This window comes from Adiantum capillus-veneris, chromosome 11 (assembly GCF_014529385.1).
Source record: "Adiantum capillus-veneris isolate H3 chromosome 11, ASM1452938v2, whole genome shotgun sequence".
Taxonomy (NCBI): Eukaryota; Viridiplantae; Streptophyta; class Polypodiopsida; order Polypodiales; family Pteridaceae; genus Adiantum; species Adiantum capillus-veneris.
This window is the reverse complement of record NC_140941.1, coordinates 39827339-39847811: the sequence shown is the minus strand read 5'-3', so window position 1 is coordinate 39847811 and position 20473 is coordinate 39827339. Positions and strand designations below refer to the sequence as shown.

The following is a 20473-nucleotide window of genomic DNA, read 5'->3' as shown; positions in this document are numbered from 1 at the left end:
GTAGTATATTTTTTGTTGAAAAGTATTGAGAAAGTGTTGTTATTGGTCCAATCAGGAAGATGATAAGATTGTGGAACTTGTCGACAAGTTTGGAGCAAAGAAGTGGTCTGTAATTGCACAATCCTTACCTGGGAGAATTGGAAAGCAATGTAGAGAAAGGTTGGGGAGGCTTTGTCCAGACTTATTCCAAAAATACTTGACATTCCGCTGTCTGAAGAGTCGTTTTCTGAAAACAAGCAATGTATTGAAACTACTTTACTCTCTTGGTACAGGTGGCACAACCATCTCAATCCAAATATAAAAAAGGATGCTTGGACTCCACAGGAGGAGCTGGCTCTTGTCCAGGCTCATGCAATTTATGGGAACAAGTGGGCTGAAATAGCCAAGTTTTTACCTGGAAGGTGATTAATTAACTGTGTTTAAATGTGATGAAGGTGTTTGGTTGGTATTTCTAAAGAGAATTGCTTTCTAAGAAAGTGGACTATTGTATTATTATCCAGGACGGACAATGCTATAAAGAATCACTGGAATAGCTCCATCAAGAAGAAGCTAGACACTTTTTTTGTTGGTGGTAGATTAAAGCTCTCATTGGACCCAGCAATTTCTCAGCACATGCTTCTGAATACAACTGATAATGTAACAATTGAGCAACAGAATATGTCAGTGGACTTTGAGAATGAATTTGTTAATCGCCAAATGCATTCAAATATGTGCAGCCAATCGGAAAGCTCTTGTAGTTACATGCAGTACCAGCCAGGAGCACTCGACATGGTGCATAATGTTGAGCATTCTATGGATGGAACTTCAAAACCGAGGCAGCTTCAATCTCATAGGGGCTCTGAGGAACAGCCATTTGGTCATACAGAAACAGACCAGGGTCAACTGTATGGACTGGATGACTCACTGTATCTACAATTTCAGTCAGAAAAAAGACAAGATCATGTTGATCAGCAGGGTTTGGTTTCACAATTATCACAAGAGCAATCCATTTGTGCCATGGAGATGGAAAAACAGGGTAGGAGGGAGCCATTAAACTCCAATGAATTTTATTCCATGGAAGTTGAAGGTGGGGGATCACCCATGCAGTGTGGTTCTCCCACAGGCTCATCTAATTGTTGTGTGGCCTCTGCAGGGCAATCCTTTTCTCTGCCATCTGTTTCTCCTGTCAATTCTGCTACCCATTTCTCCACTCCTTTGCGCACTCCTTTAAATTCCCTTAAAAGGAAAATTTACTTGAGCAAGATGTCAACTTGTAATGTAAGGGATGATCTATGCATTCATGCCACAGACTCTCTTCAGATAACTGACATACCCATCACCGAAGATCCAGAGGACTTTTGTGAAAGCAAGTTCCCACCAAATTCTTGCGACATTGTACCAAAAGTTAGAGACATTAGCAAAGTTACTGATGTCTCTGAAGTTGATCCACTTTCTCAGGCACTTGGATTGGAAGAGGTTGAGCTTGTGGATTGGCAAGACGATCAAGGTGAGCTGGATTCAGATATGGTGTCTGCAGAATCAGAGTCTTTGTTTTATGAACCCCCCAAATTCCCAAACCTAGAACTACCCTTCACTAACTACGACGTAATGAGTTGTGGATATGTACAGCAAGCCTATAGTCCTCTTGGTGTACGGCAGATGTTTGTCTCAGCAGTGAATTGCTCAACTCCATCAAAATCTCCTTGGGATTCTCCTGGCGCTGAGGGAAGTCCTCAGGCTGTGCTTAGAATTGCAGCCAGAAGCTTTGGTGGCACACCTTCAATCTTAAAAAAGAGACAGCGCGAGACCTTTACTCCTGTGCATGAAACTTCGTGCTTACAGAAATCTGCTACCCCAAAAAATTTTAGTATTCTTGGGCCTTACAAGATAGAACCCTCAGATATGTCTAGTGGGGATGCTGGACCTTCAGACTCAAGAGCATTAGGAGATAAAACAATGCTAGTTTCGCCTGCTTATTGTGTGAAAACAAAAGGCCCAGTGTATTCAGCGAGTGGTGGTAAAGATTCTAAACCTGGTGTATCCAGTTCAAGGCGAGGAATTCAGCTTACTGCACAAGATTCAGAGAATGGCTCGAATTGTGGAGTGGGAGTGTCAACAAGAGACAGAAACCAATGGCCTGATTTTAAGCAAGAGGAGTCGGTTCAAAACTTGACCAATGGCACTGATAAGGAATTTAGACATCTGAGAATATCAGATCCAGTTGTAAAGGTGAAGAAAATTTCTGAATTAGTGTGATGAGAGAGAGAGAAAAAGAGAGGGGAGAGAGGGAGGTAGCGAAATTGATTATCAGTCTCTTTTCCTTGCAGACAGAGATTCCTTCAGTGCTTTCTGAGCAAGACATAAATAGGCAGCAGGTGCACTCACCATTCGTAGAGAATTGCAGAGAAGGAAAAAATTTACCCTCTTCTTGTTCTTCAAAATTAACCTTCTCAAATGGCTTGGGGGCATGCGATAGTTTGTCTCATAGGCGGACTGCATGCAAGTCGTCTTTATCTATCATAGTTCCCATATCTTGTGAGAAAAAGGTTGATCCAAACATGGCCATACCCAAGTCCGGCAACGTTGCTGCTATTACCCCTCACAAGGAATTCCTCAATACCATCAGTGAATGGGACAGTCTCAATCTGTACGTACACTCCCCATATATCTTTGTTGCTTCTATTTTGTTGGTAAGGTTGTTTACAAGGAAATTGCTGAAGACGGCATTAGCTTGATTTGTGTATTGCTTTCTCATGCTACCTACTTGTCTTCCTTTGTCCGGCACATAGTTGGAATTGTACTCGCACGGTGATTTCAATGTTATTATAAATTTTTTTAATCATACCTTGCCAAAATCTGAAGAGAATCCCATGTCTATGGATGGAGAAAGCGTCTCGTTCTTACTTCTCATTGGGAAGAGAGATGTTTATTTATTTTTTTGCAGGGAGGATGAATGAATTGTTACTTGTATGGTCATCATAATGTTAATGAAGATCAGAATGCAAGCAACTCCAATGTTTTGGAGCCTCTCAATGAAGCAGATGAAGATAGCATATGGTTGATAAGGAGGCTGATTCTGGGGTTGATGATGAGGTTCCATAGCAGTTTCAAGATTGGAGTCTGATTTTCTGTGATTTCAAATTCTTAAATTCTATGATTGTGTAAATGAGGGTCACATATGTTTTAGTTTTAAGGGCTGCAACATACCACAATCACAGTCGTACTGGCCACACTCCTTTGCATTTCAATAATGGTCTGGCATGGCTTGGTATCAGCAAGTGTTTAATGCCTACAAAAATGGACTCTCACACCTCTCACCATTTGAGTAGCTTTGAAGTTTCCATCCTAATTAAGTATAGTTGTGATGATGCTATTTTGAGTTTTAACTCTACTCATTGTTTGGTTGTGCTATTTCACATCATAGCCCTAAATGATTCCAGCAATGAGTAGAGTTAAGTGTTAAAATAGGATTCTAAGGTTGCCACTAACGTGTCAATTGTAGTATGGATTCAATCAGGGTGGGACGAGAGAGAAATGTTATATTAATGTCTGCAAAAGGCCAAAGTGACCTATGAGACCAGAAAGTTACAATGTGGTGGATTTGATACAAAGTCAGAGTAACAAGAGTAACGAGAGAGAGAGAGAGAGAGAGAGAGAGAGAGAGAGAGAGAGAGAGAGAGAGAGAGAGAGAGAGAGAGAGAGAGAGAGAGAGAGAGAGAGAGAGAGATGATGATGATGATGATGTATTTACGACCTGGGGGGGCCCAAATGAACCATAGGACCCAAAATCTCATATATGAGACTCCCCCCTTCCCATGTGAAGGAGGGGACGTGTCATGATTCTGTGGTGATTTTGTTTGTGAGTGTGGTGTGATGTTCTAGCACTTTGGCAAGATAGATGGCTAGTGCTATTGGAGAGGGATATGTTCGTGAGAGAAGCTCCGCAAATGTAGTATATCCTTGAATAAGTTGGGGAAAGTCGACCCGAATGTGCGCATATGCCGGACATTCAAGGGTTACATGTGCCTCATTTTCCAATGAATTCAAGTTGCATTGAGTGCATCTTCTCATGTTTGCATCAATATTCAGCCATCCTCCCATTTCACTTTTGAGCATGTGTGATCTTGTCCGCATCAAGGTGATGGCCCGTCTCGCACGGAAGGACATGGGTGTCTTGATATGTATTTGGGTTTCCTTGGTTTTGTATTCTTCCCAGTATCGCGTGTTTATGTGCTTGCAATAGTATTCAAACTTGGACCTGTGCATTGCATTCTTCCATTTGTTGTGAAGGGCCTCAAGTAATTGTAGTTCAAAATTCAGCTCGTGCTCATGCTCGGTACCTTCCTCTACATGCATGTCCACATATCCTTGCACATTCCATTTAGAGAACCATTTCCTGATGTCCTCAACAAGGTTAGAGGTGAGAAACATGCTTTTGTGGTTCTTTTGCGGTTTACATCCTACCTCCCATGCTATGTGAGGCAAACGGTTATTAGGCATCAACTTCACCTTTAAGAGATATCTATGCATTCTTTGCAAAGCAAGCATTTCCAATGGTCTTTGTCTAGTCTCCAATAGCATCACCGAGTATGGTGTTGTGGTTTTTATCCCCATATGTCTACATAAGAACTTCTCTGAATTTTCTCAATGTCATTCCATGTGCTGGCCGGAATACTTGGTCCCCATACCTCTACCCCATACAATAGAGAGAGAGAGAGAGAGAGAGAGAGAGAGAGAGAGAGAGAGAGAGAGAGAGAGAGATGATGATGATGATGATGTATTTACGTCCTCGGGGGGCCAAAATGACCCATGGGACCCAAAATCTAATATATGAGACTCCCCCCTTCCTATGTGAAGGAGGGGACGTGTCATGATTCTGTGGTGATTTTGTTTGTGACTGTGGTGTGATGTTCTAGCACTTTGGCAAGATAGATGTCTAGTGCTACTGGAAAGGGAAGTGTTCTAGAGAGAGAGAGAGAGAGAGAGAGAGAGAGAGAGAGAGAGAGAGAGAGAGAGAGAAATGAAATGTTATATTAACGTCTTCAAAAGGCCAAAGTGACCTATGAGACCAGAAAGTTACAATGTGGTGGATCTGATACAAAGTCAGAGTCAGAGTAAGAAGATGACAACAATAACAAAAATGAAATGACAAATGTCACAATAAAATAGTATGGAATCCTAAACTACAAGGTGTGAACAGCAGCTAGTTGGGATAGCTAGATCACAAGAGATCCAGCATCGGTCGTTGGCAGATCTCATCAATCTCCTCCATGGTCGGTAGTCTGACCGAGCGTCGTGCATGTCGAGCCAAAGTGATCCGAATCCTCTAATGCAGCCTCCGTCGATGCTGTGTAGTCCTTCGCAGTCGTGGGCGTTTGGATCTTCCCAGCTCAGTCGTGAGACGACGAGCTCTATTGTGGTAGTAACTCCTCCCGGTGTCCAGTGGGGCAGCTCTAAAGAAATTTGTGATCTGTCTCTGGGATTGGCTAGCCTCTCCTCTCATTAGGCTCTCTGTGTCTGCGTAGCTCGAGCAAAAACAAACCCAAGCATCTCTGATCCTCGTATTGCATGACTCTGGAGAATGGTCCAAAGCCCTTTCTGAACAAGCAATGGAAGCGGACCCGTATCTCATAGTAGACGGGGCAATGGCATGTGTAGTGCAACTCTGTCTCATAGGCTCGATGTCACACAGGGGGCATGTCCTGGCCTCTGCTGGTACTCCCCTGTATCTCCCAGTCTCGATCCGCAGCTGGTGTGAAGGTGTACGTATTTGGCCGATAGCACATTGTATCCCATGAGACAAGTCCATGTATCCGGGCCTAGTCACAAAGCCATCAACCGTAAGCTGGAGGAGATGCTCTCTGTAGAAAGCCATCTTCGTACCCAGCTCTTGTGCTGGCTGTATCCATGTCCTCCTGGTGTCTAGCTGAGTCAAGTCCTGGCAGATGAGCTTGGTGATCTCGGACTGTGTAAGAGTCAGAGAGGGTGCATCCAGTGAGTATTGGAAGGGAGGAAATCTGTCTATGCTGAACCCATGCGCCTGAAACCATGATGTCATCTCCCCATACCAGCATGCTGTATCTCCCTGCATGGCTAACTGTCGAGAGGACTCATGTGCAAGGCGGGCATATCTGTCTCTGGGAAGTTCCCACATGAGGTGTATGAAGGAGACCGATCTGGTGAGCGCCTCAACCACTAGTAGGGGGGAGCTAGCTCTGCTCGAACAATAGGACGTGGTACTGAGGCCTTGGCTCTAATGAGCCGCGAGATCATAGAGACCAGAGGCTTCTCCATGTCCCCCCATCCATCACTGCGGCCTGTCCTCCTGTGATGATCTAATGAAGGTCCCCAGATCTCAGCTCCATAAAGCAATGCAGAAGCCACCAGAGTGTCAAAGAGCCAGAGCTTCGTCCTAGGCTCCTGAAACTGAACCTGTGAACACATCCTTTCCAATCTACCCAATGCTGCATGGGCTCTGGTCAGTCTAGTTCTGCTGCCCTCCTCAATGAAAATGCTGGCCCACTAAAAACCACTCCGAGGTAAGTGTACGCAGCTGTAACACATCCTTTCCAATCTACCCAATGCTGCATGGGCTCTGGTCAGTCTAGTTTTGCTGCCCTCCTCAATGAAAATGCTGGCCCACTAAAAACCACTCCGAGGTAAGTGTCCGCAGCTGTATACTCCACAGTCTCCTGGCCGTATGTGAATGCTAGCGCTGACCTACTGATCCACTGTGGGGTGGTATTAAATGCCATGAGCTTGGTTTTACCAAGGTTGACGGACAAACCACTTTCGTGAGCAAACCTATTCAAAGCATCCAAGTGACGTTGCATCCCCTCTGGAGAGTCAGAGATCAACACAATATCATCAGCATATAACAATAATGGAATCCATGTCCCTGCCAGCTGTGCACCTCTATCACCATCTCTCTCAATGTAGTTAGAAACCTCATCCACATACATACCAAATAGAGTTGGGGGGAGAGAGAGAGAGAGAGATTTAATTATTGTCCACGGAGGTCAGATATGACCCATGGGACCAAAACAAAACATTACATCTGTTCTTTCGGTGGAAGCGTTAGATACATATTAGTTAGGGACTGAGGGTCCATCAGGGATAAAGGAAAAGGAAAGGATACGGACAAAAAACAAACAAAACCTAGAGGGGGTCAGGTAGAGGGGGAGCTGGCTTGGGAGTTCGAAACTCTTGAATGATGGCTTTACCGCCACGGTAGACTGCCCATTTACCTTGTTTACGAGCTTCATGCATCTTTTTGAGCTGGCTTGCTTTGTGCTTGAGTTGGTTTGTAGTCAATTCCTCGGCAATCTACAGCTTTGTCCCCTTGAGGTGATAAGATTGGCGCAACAGCCGCGTCCGTTCTTCTTTGTTCTTGAAAGTGAGGATGCATTGGCCAAGAGGTACACGCCTATGTGTGTCCTTGAACCACGAGACAGTGTCGGGCTTGATATTGATCGGTTGAAGAATGTCATATTGAGCTTGACGATGGATTCTTCGAGGGAATCCTCCTCAGTGCACCATGGTGAGGAGAGTCCTCCAATCCTAATTTTGAGGGCAAGGGATTCTTGTATCCGACATTCTTGTAAGGCTGCTTGTATGTCGTTCTCAATCTTCTTATGCGATGCCTTGTTGGCTTTTGTATCTTCGAGCTTACACAAGCATTTTTTCAGTTCAACATTCTCTAACGCAAGTTCTTGGATCTGAGCCTCTAGGGCCGTGATCCGTGCATCTTGATGAGCGGCGAGATCTTTCCTGGGCGCAGCTGCCACAGCAAGAAAACTCTTCCGTGTGTCAGAAGTCGGTGTGTTGAAAGAAGTCATGACTGAAGAATCTTTGTTCTGCTGTGCGAAAACCTTTGTCTGTGGCCGAGCTCTGCGGTGAAAACCTACTGTGAGAACTTGCTCTTGTGACTGTTTGAAAATGACCTTAGTGTTAATTTGTGAGTGATCTCTGTTCACTGAGGCCCGCTCAGGCTTGCTCATTGGAGTCGAGAGGGGGGTTGGTCCTTGAAGTCGGGAGGTCGAGGAGGATGACTGCGCGCTGGACGGGGGGCAAAGTCCATGCAGGACCAGCGTTTCCCTTGCTGTCGAGCTCAGCTGAGGCAAGGGGGGCAGGGTCGCGAGCTGTCGAGCTGAGGCAAGGGGGGCAAGGTCGCGTAGTCCTCCGCACTCGTGAGCAGCTGGATCTCCCCAGCTCAATCGCTCGATCAATGAGTGTGCCTGTGCTGTTAGGCGACAAGATCTGTTGTGGTAGTAGCTCCTCTAGGTGTCTAGTGTCTGCTGTAAAGAAGTCTGTGATGTGTCTCTGAGACTGGCTAGTCTCTCCTCTCATCAGGCTCTCTCTGTGTCTGCGCAGCTCGAGCAGAAACAACCCCGGGTATCTTTGATCCTCGTACCTCATGACTCTGGAGAGTGGTCCAAAGCCCTCTCTGAACAAGCAGTGGAGCGGCCTCGTATCTGCTAGTAGACGGGGCAATGGCGTGTGTGTAACTCTGTTTCAGGCTCCATGTCACACAGGGTGCATGTCTTGGCCTCTGCTGGTACTCCGCTGTATCTCCCAGTCTCGATCCGCAGCTGGTGTGAAGATGTGCGTATTTGGCCAATAGCACATCGTATCCCATGAGACAAGTGGGTGTCCATGTATCTGGGCCTTGTCACACAAAACCGTCCGTCGTAAGCTTGAGAAGATGCTCTCTGTAGAAAGCCATCTTCGTTCCCAGCTCCTGTGCTGGCTGTACCCATGTCCTCCTGGTGTCTAGCTGAGTCAGGTCCTGGCAGATGAGCCTGGTGGTCTTGGATTGTGTAAGAGTCAAAGAGGGTGCATCCAGTGAGTACTGGAAGGAGGGGCCATCTGTCTATACTAAACCCATGTGCTTGAAACCACGACGTCATCTCCCCATACTAACATACTGTGTCTCCCTGCCTGGCTAACTGCTCTATGGAGTTGAGATATAGGAGCCCTTCATTGGATCATCACGGGAGAATAGGTCGCACTGATGGACTGGGGGACATGGAGAAGCCTCTGGTCTGTATGATCTCGCGGCTTATTAGAGCCAAGGCTTCTGTACCACGTGCCATTATCCGAGCAAAGCTAGCTGCCCCCCTCTAGTAGTTGAGGCGCTCACCAGATGGAGATATGCCCTCCTCAATGATGGCCCTGAGTCTCAAGATATGGTCAAGAGTAGAAAACCCTCTCCTGAACCCTTCCTGCCCCACAACACGCATCCTCCCTCTCTGCCCATCTACTCAGTTGTTGCTCAAGAATGGATGCGTACAACCGTGCCAATGTGTGTCCAATCATGATAGTGCGATAATTCCCAGGCTCTATAGGGTCTCCTGACTTGAAGATAGGTACGATCGTAGAAAGGCTCGAAGTATCAGGCAAGCCCTCACACTTGGCACGGTTAAACATAACTGCTAGAAGCTCTGCTAATAGATCTCTGGCATGCATGAAATGCTCAACCACTAAGCCATCATGAGAGAGAGAGAGAGAGAGAGAGAGAGAGAGAGAGAGAGAGATGAACTGTTATATTAACGTCTTCAAAAGGCCAACGTGACCTATGAGACCAGAAAGTTACAAGGTGGTGGATTTGATACAAAGTGAGAGTAACAAAAATAACAACAATAACAACATAACATAACAAAATAAAAATACTATGGAATGCTAAGCCGCTCGATGTGAATTAAGCAGGTGGCTGGGATAGCTAAATGGCTAAATTATAGGAGTTTCAACATCGATCGATGGCATATCTTATCAATCTCCTCCATGGTCAGTAGTCTGACCTGGCGTCGTGCATGCCTGGCCAAAGTGAGCCAAATCTTTTGATGTAGCGTCCGTCGATGCTGTGTATCCTCCCCAGTCGTAGGCGTCTGGATCTCCCCAGCTCTATCGTTCGGTCGATGAGTGTCTCTGGTGTGAGACAAATGTGAGCTCTGTTGTGGTAGTAACTCCTTCGACTTTCCGGTGTTTGTTCTAAAGAAATCTGTGATCCGTCTTTGAGTTTGGCTAGCCTCTCCTCTCATTAGGCTCTCCCTATGTCTGTGCAGGTCGAGCAAAAACAAACCCAGGCATCTCTGATCTTCGCACCCCATAACTCTGGAGAGTGATCAAAAATCCTCTCTGAACAAGCAATGGAAGCGGTCTGGTATCTTGTAGTAGACAGGGCAGCGGCATGTGTAGTGCAACTCTGTCTCAGGCTCCATGTCACAGAAGGGGCATGTCCTCGCCCCTCCTGGTACTCTGTTGTATCTTCTTGTCTCAATCCGCAACTGGTGTGAAGATGTGCGTGTCTGGTGAATAGCAAATTGTATCCCATGAGACAGGTCATTGTCTTTGTATGTGGGTCTGGTCACAAAACCGTCCCTCGTAAGCTGGTGTAGCAGGCTACAATGTCACTTTCACAGGACACACAGTTAGTACAGCTGGTCTGGTCTAGTTCACACTGGACACACTCTTTGGGCTCGGCAGTTGACAGGTGGGAAGGATACAGACGGTGGTTTAGTGGACATCGTGGCCTAGTCACTAGGACCACTCAGTTTGGAGATAGACTTAAAGGGCTGACATTTATGAGCTGTGGGTGGCTCTTTATGGTTGTACATATGAGTAGTAGCTGTTGGGTCATCACGATCATCTTGTTCATATATGGTCCAGTGTCGTCGTCTAGAGTAGTTAGTCTATACACAGCACGTCTGCTCCATCCATGCACATCTGAGCCTTGACACCCCATTGTACCCGTGAGTTTTCGGCTGGAGCTCAGTGTGCTGGCACGCCAGAGTCTGTACTGGTTCTTTTGAGATAGTCTATATGTTATGGTCTGTTGTGTCCCTGTGTTGATTTGTTGTTATCTGTTGTTTACTGTGTTTTCATTTTGTTTTGAGTGAGATGTCACACACATTGCACTGAGAAGCACCCATTATAGAGAGCACGACACACTATCCACACTACAAGTGCTCTCATTTTGGCACGCCCGATGGGACCTCAACTGAAGTCTCACTCTCTATTGAGGTACAAGTCGAGGATCTAGCTGGTTTACCTAGGCTTGCCTACTTCACCTTGCCCAATGCAGCCTGCTGGTATGGCCCAGTTTCACCCTAGACAGCTTAGTCTAGTTGACCTAGTCTTTCGCCCTGCTTGTCTCGTCCTCTCTCGCCCTGGTCCAACGAAGCTCTCGTCCTGGTCTAGTCCTGCCTCGTCATTTTGGCACGCCCGGTGGGACCTGAACTGAAGTCTCACTCTCTGTTGAGGTACAAGTCAGGGAGCTAGCTGGTTTACCTAGCCTCGCCTACTTCACCTTGCTCAGTGCAGCTTGCTCGTCTGGTCCAGTTTCACCCTAGAGAGCTTAGTCTAGCTGACCTAGTCTCTCGCCCTGCTGGTCAGGTCCTCTCTCGCTCTGGGCTAACCAAGCTGTCCTCCTGGTCTAGTCCTTCCTCGTCCCTGGTCCAGCCAGGTGTCTAGTCACTCGCCCTGGTCTAGTAGAGTCTAGACCGGTGTTCAGCTAGTTAAAGGTCTTCTTGCCCAAAGCGTGGTTGGGTTTTGTGGTTATTGCATGACACATACAAGGCAATCATTAGAGCGTCAAAGCGCACTACTGTGTCCTCTAAAGTACTACCACAGAAGGCATCAACCCCTGGTACCTAGTAGAAGTCCACCAACCCCATCACCCATAGCTCTACATACGGCATTATCCATTCCTTCATCCGGTTGGTTCTACATCTTCCAGGTCACCTATCCGAGTAAAGCCCTCTCCCATTTTGTTACAACAAGCTATTGAGCAACAGGCTCTTGAGCAAGAGGCCCTGGAGGAGTTGACCAATGTTTTGGCCAAAGTAAACATCAAGTTTCCTACTTGCAAGAGACTCTCCTCAGAAGATGCAGAGGACCATGCAAGGAGGTTTGTACCTCTCTGTAGAGGTTGTGTTCTTAATAGAGAAGATGCTTATTTGGGCTGTTTCCATCAACCTTCGATGGTTTAGCAGACAAGTGGTACAGTCAGTTTGCAGAGAATCACTTTCCAACTTGGGCAGCTTTAAGACAACAGTTCTGTGCAGCATTCAAGCCAGGTGACTTTGAGGAAAAGGTTTTGGATGAGTTGGCCAACGAGCCAGAGGAGACTTTTGCAGAACGCATGACTTAAACCAAGTCTCTGGTTGCCAAGCTTCCTTAGCAACCAGGGGAATTTATGGTCAAGAAGTGGGTAGAGAAAGCTCTTCCAAAGACATCTCAGGAGAGACTACGCGAAAGTCTTCGACCTGAAGCATCTTTGGAGGAGATTATAGCAGCCACTACCAGGAAAGGAGCAAGAAGGCTATTCAAGGACCTCGTTCAGGTGGAGGCTGCCCTAGTTCTCACTGAAAATCCCTTTGACCCCTTGCTTTTTTTACGCAGGGAGTTAGAAGCATTGAAGTTACAAAGAGCACTTCAAGAGGAGAGGTCCTTCTCTCTTAGCCCGGAAAAATCTCCACAGCAAGAGGCTTTAGAACAAATCAAGCGGGAGCTAGAAGAGCTCCGGGCACAGCAAGACACTAAGATACCGATGGTGTGGTGTACCTCGTGTTGCTCTCCAGGGCATTCTCCTTAGGACTGCCCACTTCGAGCTTACTTTCATGTCTGCGAGAAACCTGGCCATGATGACAAAGAGTGCTATTATATGAAGGGAATGTGGCAACTACAACAGAACCGCGCCCCCAACCCTCAACAAGGGTTGACACGTGTATCCAACATGGTTTCACCCTATAGCCATCAAAACCCTATGCCACGTCTGCTGACAACACCTCCTATGCAAGGTATGCACAACAACTTTGCATCTCCTAGCTTTTATCTGGCTAATGCTCCCTTAGTTCCCCAAAGCTTCTACACATCAGCATCCGTCCCCATGCAGCAAGGGCCGAGACCACCTTGCCTCTCCAATCGGCCAATTTTGTGCTACAGGTGCGGGGAGTATGGACATTATCAGAGCAAATGTACGTTGCTAGAAGGGTCCCCTCCTTGTCGACATTGCCTTGATGCTAAGGATTACTATAGTAAGGACTGCCCAAAACAACGTGCATCCACATTTGCAAGCACAAGCTAGAACCAATTGGAGTTTACATTTCCAAAGATCAACCTAATCACAGTAAACACCATTCCACAGGCCCCACCTGCCACTCTTGTAGTTTCCTCTGAAAATGGGTTGAAACTTGAAACAGGTGGAAGAGCCTACTCGTGTGCTCACACGGACACACAGAGCTGCTCTGGGTGTTAGTCTCCCCGACGGTCCAACTTTTTCATCTCCAGTCACACAAATGAGTCAACCTCTCCTAGTAGCTGACAAACCAACAAGTAGTGCCATGAGCCAACCTACCTCTCTTCTCTCAGATATTGATGGTGTCTTCATGGAAGAAGTAGAGGACTTGCAGAAGCTCAAGATACGAGAGCAAGCACTGATCAAAAGAGAGAAGCCTACAACAGAGACTATCTTGAAATACACCTTTCAACAAGTGTCATTGTACGTCATGCTTCGACTTGATGCAAATTTTCGAAGTGACACCCTTTCCATCATTCAATCTCTGTATCCTGTTGATGGAAAGGGTGTCACTTCTAAAATTTGCATCAAGTCGAAGCATGACGTACAATGACACTTGTTGAAAGGTGTATTTCAAGATAGTCTCTGTATTCAATCTCTGTATCATTCAAGGGTCTAGTGGCGGGGACCAACTAGTGCAGCCCTTAGAGTCCTACATGATTTCATTTCGCGCTGCTCCGCTCACTGATTATAGGAGTCCTCGTCTCACCGCGTCTATTCTAGGGCGCAACTTCTCCAGGATCATAGTGGATTGCGGGTTGGGTATCAACTTGATGCCCGAATTCACTATGATGGCATTGGGTCTCCAGCGTACCCTGCCCGCTCCCTTTACAGTGACTTTGGCAGACCAGAGAACTCTCTACCTTGTAGAAATAGTTGACAAGGTCCCTCTGCAGGTACATGACTTCACATTCAACCTAGATTTTGTTGTAGTTAGCCTCCCTCAGATAGAGGGCAGATTTCCGTTACTCATTGGAAAAGGAATTACATGATTGGGGAACCGATTCAATGTGGATACGTAGCCCGGGCTATCCAATGAAACCTATTCGCCTTGAAGGGGGAATGGATTCGGTGGTGAATCATAGTTCTCTATGAATGGAGTCAACCCCCCAACCGAACCAGCCTACTCCACAGGATGGGCCAGAAGAGGACTTGCTGGAGTGGTTGGAGGCTACCCACTCTATGCCTTGCTATGTGGTCTCCATTCAAGCCTTACAAGAGGATACACCATCTTCCAATGTTGCTACAGTGGCTGAGCCCTGTGCACGGACTCCATTGCTCCTAGAGGTTGATATCTTAGCTGGCCCCTCGGTAGAAGCCTTTGGACTTGGTGAGCCTATCAAAGACCATTGAAGGGCTATCCAATGAAACCTATTCGCCTTGAAGGGGGAATGGATTCGGTGGTGAATCATAGTTCTCTATGAATGGAGTCAACCCCCCAACCGAACCAGCCTACTCCACCGGATGGACCAGAAGAGGACTTGCAGGAGTGGTTGGAGGCTACCCACTCTATGTCTTGCTATGTGGTCTCCATTCAAGCCTTACAAGAGGATACACTATCTTCCAATGTTGCTACAGTGGCTGAGCCCTGTGCACGGACTCCATTGCTCCTAGAGGTTGATATCTTAGCTGGCCCCTCTGTAGAAGCCTTTGGACTTGGTGAGCCTATCAAAGACCATTGAAGGGGTAAGAAATCTCTTTTACAAGAGTTTGCCCATGCCACACCCTCAGCCTCACCTGTGTCTGATACCGTGTCTCAATCCAAGCTATCCTATGTACCAGATGAATTTCCCTTTGACGAGCTTCCACCAGGATGGTTACAAGAAGAGTGCTGATTTCAATATCGATCAGACGCCAGCTCATGATGTTCGGAAGCTCACAGAGGCGGCAAGGTCTTTTCTTCCCGATGCATCCTTGCCAACTACACCGCCTGACCTCGTCAGAGAAGTAAACATAGGCGACCCTGACAGCCATCAGCCCATCGTGTTAGCCGCTTGGTTATGGGATCACCTCGCGCTACTCGACTAGGTAATCTCTTTCGTGCACTCTTCCAAGGATGTACTTGCCTGGTCTTACCTCGATTTAGAAGGGATCCCAACAAAGTAAGGAGTCCACATATCGGTTGAGGGGGTAAGCCCGTTAGAGGACACAGGCTTACAAGCTCAACCCGAAGTATGCAGAAACAGTCAAAGTCAAGTTAGAAAAAATGCAAGAATCAGGTAGTATTGAGCCCGTGGAGCACTCAGAATGGTTGTGCTCTATGGTTATCGCTCCCAACAAGCACTGAGCAGTCCAACAAAATCGAGTTTGCGTCGACTCGCTATTGTTTTGTGAGCCGGTTTTCTGTCTTTGGATCATCTTTTACAGTAGTGATCTGTATCAACTTCCCAATCATTGTTATCTTTAGTCTTAGTCACTGTGTCTTCTTCAATCTTCTTTGTTGGTTTATGTCTTGGTGATCGATGACTTGCTTGCCATCCTCACTATCCTCAATATGTTTCCTGCTCCGCTAAGAACCATGAGATCGGGTCCATCACTTTACTCTCTCTACACGTCTTCTCCTCGAATGGGTTGAGTGCTAAGAATCCCTTAATTCATCAGCTGCTCATGGCCCTAGAGGAACATATTTTTCATTCCCAAGTTCTCTCTCAATATCAGAGCCTCGCTTTGACTCCTCATGGATAGTGCTAACACGGTCCAGATCATCCATGAATCGGGGCACTTGGCTCAACTCTCTGTAGTCTTCTCGAAGTGTCGCGAGACGCACCTTAAGCTCAATCCAAACAAGTGCCACTTTTTGGTGACTCAAGATATGCTTTTAGGTCATGTCGTGTCTGCCGACGATTTAGCACCTTACCGTGAGAAAATAGTGGCCATTTTAAGATTGCCCCCTCGACTTAATCCCAAAGGTGTTCATAGCTTTGTAGGCCATACAGGGATGTCTATCAGCGATGTACGCCCAAGCCCTCAAGCAATTGAATCGCCCTCTGCAGATATCTATGGCGTGGTTGCCCTTTGAGCGATGGGACTTGGACTTTGTTGGTCCAATTGCTCCACCTGCTCAACCCGGCAATCGTAAGTATCTCTTGGTACTGACGGATTATGCAACAAAGTGGGCCGATGTAGTGGCTACCATCGACTGTACAGCAGTCACTGTCGCAAAATTTCGGTATGAATTTTTTTTTTTGTAGATTTGGGTGCCCTCTAGAAATCACCAGTGATCGAGATGGTCATTTCGTCAACGACCTAATCTCCACACTCCTCACGAACTACAAGATTTTTCATTGCAAATCTTGCTCGTAATATCCCAGAGCAAATGGGTAAGCCGAGAGCACTAAGAAAGTGCTAATCGCACTTCTTAGGAAAGCTTGTCACTTGCATCTAACTACTTGGGCTCAAGCTATCCTCGGCACAGTCTGAGCTTATCGCACCTCCTTCAAAGCAACCACTAACCTCACCGCATTCCAGCTAGCTTTCGGTCTAGAAGCACTTGCACCATACGAGGTGAACTCAGGCTCAGCAAGAGTGGGAAGCGTTCGTGTCACAGCGCGGATTGCTTCCGCAAACCTCTCTCCTCTCTCGAAGTTAGAAGAAAGCAGGATGTTAGCTTCACATGCTCTGCAAGCCGAGCAACTTCGTGGCAAAGCGTGGCATGATGGCCATCTCAGAAAGCCGAAAATAACGCAAGATACACTGGTGCTACTCTATCAAGCTAAATATTTGAAAAAAAGCTAAGAAGCTGGTCTCAGCATGGCAAGGGCCATTCATGGTACAAGAGATTTTGCCAAAAGGGGCTATCCAGCTAGTCACTCTGGAAGGTGTTCCCTTGCTGTTGGTAAATGGATCCAAAATCAAGTGCTATCACTCGCCCTGACTCTTTAGAAATCTGATGATGTTACCTCTCCCACCAACAACCATATGAATGCCCCCTCCTCAACTCTCTCCAACTTTCCATTTTTCCCTCTTCTCAAGTCTTCCTCATGTCAGTTCTCATCTTAGTTGTAATCAATGTTATCTCTAAAATTCTTATACTTCTACTGTGTGTATCCATTTTGCTCTTATCCCATTGATATAATTTGGTTTTTGGAGTCCTACTAAGATCTAGCTTGTTCTTTTTAATTAACTGAATTCACTCATAGACTGTATGGTCATCCTCCTGTTTCTGTCTCTGTGCCTCTATCTGTATCTCTATGTATCTCTTCTCTACTGCCTCTCTGTCCTTGTCGATTTGTTCAATGTCCGAGGTTCAACTCTCGGCGGATAGATCTTTCATTTTTCTTGGTATTGTTCCTAGGACGTTAAAACCTACTTTGCCTATCCCTAGCCTCCTCTCCTATCTGCTTGTCCCTACCTGCTGCGCTCGCCCTCCTAACTAGCCCTCGCCCCTAGTCCCTTCCCCTCGTCCTTATCTACCCCTCGCTCCTGCTACCCACCCCTCACCCCTAGTCCCTACCTCTTGCCCCCCCTCACTAGTCCTTGCCCCTGGTCCCTACCCCTCGCGGCCCCCCCCCCCCTCCCCACACCAGTCCTCGCCCCTGTGCGCCCCTATCTACTGCTCGGCCCGCTGTCTACCTCTGGTCCCCTAACCCCTCGCCTATGGTCCTCTATACCCAATCCTCGCCCCTCCCTCTCACCCTCGCCCCTATCTACTCCTCGCCCCTCCCTTCGGCCCTTAGCCACCATCGCCTCTCCCCTCTCGCCCTATTCAACCATCAAACGTCGACCAAACCTTAAACGAGTCTACTTGGCACATTAATCTATATCTCGGCCCTTCTCGTAGTGCTTGTCACGATCAACTTGGCTCTCTGCACACAATCCGTCCATACTACGCTCGCGACCTCGCCATCGAAATTTAGCTACTCTCAGTCAGATTTTCAAGATACCAGCTTTCAACACAAAAATCACGATTATGTTGTATGCAAAATTGCGATTGCTGCATGGGGCATATGGTGATGTACTGATGTATGTATGATCCTGGGGATGTTTTTTGTGTATGCTCTGGTGGGCCTAATAGAATCTAGTGTACAATGAGCTCACTGTTATAAGCTTTTGGGGTTTTCAAAAAATACTGCTCGAGTGTTTACAGATAGTCTCAATCAGGTGGCTATGGCAAGAGGCAAAAAACTATTGCTGAGGAAAAGGCCTCAACCACACTGGCAGGCCATTTATGAAATTGAAGCGGATCCTAGCAGGCCATTTATGAAACTGAAGCGGATCCTAGCAGGCATGGGGTCAGACGTCCAGTCTTCCATTTAATGAAAGTTACAATGCCCCGGTATTAGATGCAAATTCAAGCTCAGGCTTAGACAGTGGTAGCTCAAGTGCACAAGAGAAGGATCCAAAAGGGAAAAGGAAAGTAACGAGTCACCTTATCAATCGTCATGAAATTGCCAGGATTGATAAAACAAAACATAAAACAACATTTTTCCTCTATTTTCACATGCAGCAGCCCAAGCGGTCTCTTACAGATGTTCTTTCACATGACCAATTGGACAACTTGGGTGTAAGATCGCTAGCTGAAGCTGTCCACTGTGATGACATACCTGTCGGCATGATTCACGAAATGCTTAAAATTTTCCCAAGGTCAAAGAACACACTTTGACAGCGGCGCGTCTAGGACATGCAATGGAGTTGAGTACTAGGTCATATTCAAAGCTCTCCAAAGCTGCTACCATATAGGCATGCAGGGCATTGTTCGAACAGGATGATCCGAATCTGCAACATCATAAACCTCTCTTAGTAGTATTTTTTGGTGAGAGATGCTCAAGGACCAAAGGCGAAATGCGAAGTACCTACCACATTCGCACAATGTGACGGTCTTTACTGTGTAATCAAGAACATACCTTGTGGGTTTCATCATATTCTCTTTACATCATTGCAAACCAGGGCGAAAAGGTTTAGAGCATAAGTGCAGTCACCTCAATCTAGCTTCCAATGTTTTGCCGCGTCACTGTTGGCTTAGGTGATAAACATCCACATCAACCCTCTTGAACTGTATGAGGATGCAACATTGCCATTGCAAGCAAGAAGAAAGTCTCTTGGCATAGATGATCAAAAGAGGAAACAAAAGAAAAGAGTCAAAGTGGTAAGAGACACTACGACCTCTGCCATTTTCAGAGAGCCAGACTCTGGTCACGCATCCGCTACTATGTCCTTCTTCTACCTCCATCCCTATCTCTACAATGCCATAGGCCGTTGGGAGTTCCGCTATTCTTGGTACGCCCACTCTTGTTACTGAGGCGGTCTGTCTCTCCTGCGTACCTCCCCCTACTGCTCCTGTCTATATTCCTGCCACTTTTACCACACCTTTCTCACCACGTGTGGTACCCTCGTCATTCTCTCCGATCTCCAGCTTACGCATTGAACCTACTACCATTGTCACCCCGACATCCACTGCAGTGGCTGTTGTGCACCCTAGTCCTACTGTCAACCCGACCTCGACTGCAGTGCCTGTTGGGCACTCTACACCTCCAGGTGCTACTGAAGCTTCTTCCAGTAGAACAGACTCTACCTCGTTGTTCAGAATCTTTGAAGAGAATGTGCAAGAGTCAAGAAATGCTATTGCAATGATTGAACTTGGTGCAAAGAAATTAATAGCTATCCACCAAAAGCACTCAGCCACATATGCGGCCATGGAAGGTTGCTTGTGAGTTGCAGAGAGAGTGCCATTGCTGATAGAGATGCTACCATTTTCGCCGTGCCTCAAGATTTGCATGTAAAGTCCCAGATAATTGATGACCTCAAAGCTCAATGTATGGTGCAACAGTGAATGTTGAACTTTGCTCAAGATGAGTGCTCCGAACTGTGCTTAAGGGTTCCTTTTACTTACGGAAGGGAGAGCCTTTTGTTCCTTTAGTGAGAGAGTGCAAAAGATCACAAACAAAGTGGTAAACATTGTGAATGAAGGTGCATGAGACTGAGAGATAGAGAAAGAGGAATACGACACCAGAATGTTGTGAAACCCTCCTCCGAAGGTCCCATTCTTTATGGCGAGAGTGGTCTACTATTGATTGCACAAATTGCTACAATGCTTTGGACTTGCCGACGATGTTGACGAGGATGAGACGGGTTGAAATCTGAAAACGCTAATGGCTGAAATATGCAAATCTTTATCTGCTGAATTCTGACTCTATGTCGGTGACGATGTCGATGGCGGCGATACGACGACGGGGGGCTGAATCTGCAAACTACGCGGAATCTGACCATGCGGCGAGGATCTGCTACGAGAAGGTGAGATCTGCGAGGTTCAGGGGTTCTACTCCAATGTGTCAATGCTGAAAACTGAAAATGTTGATACTTCTTGGGGTTTCATCGTGGTGAATCTGCAAAACGCTATGCAAATGCAGAAACGCTAGGACTGAAAACTGTCTTTCGGTGGAAATGTGCTAATGGTAGGGCTGTTCTGTGGTCTTGCTG

At 46.7% G+C, this 20473-nt stretch overlaps 1 protein-coding gene across 1 annotated transcript in view; it reads left to right on the top strand.

Annotated features, from left to right (window-relative positions):
* LOC147447131 (transcription factor MYB3R-1-like) overlaps positions 1-20473 on the top strand; it is a 77291-nt gene that overhangs the window by 35628 nt on the left and 21190 nt on the right. Inside the window, exons 6-9 of the mRNA XM_086523023.1 lie at positions 56-159; positions 273-401; positions 501-2208; positions 2307-2626. Of these exons, the coding sequence (XP_086379149.1) occupies positions 56-159; positions 273-401; positions 501-2208; positions 2307-2626 (2261 nt within the window). The remainder of the gene's footprint in view (positions 1-55; positions 160-272; positions 402-500; positions 2209-2306; positions 2627-20473) is intronic.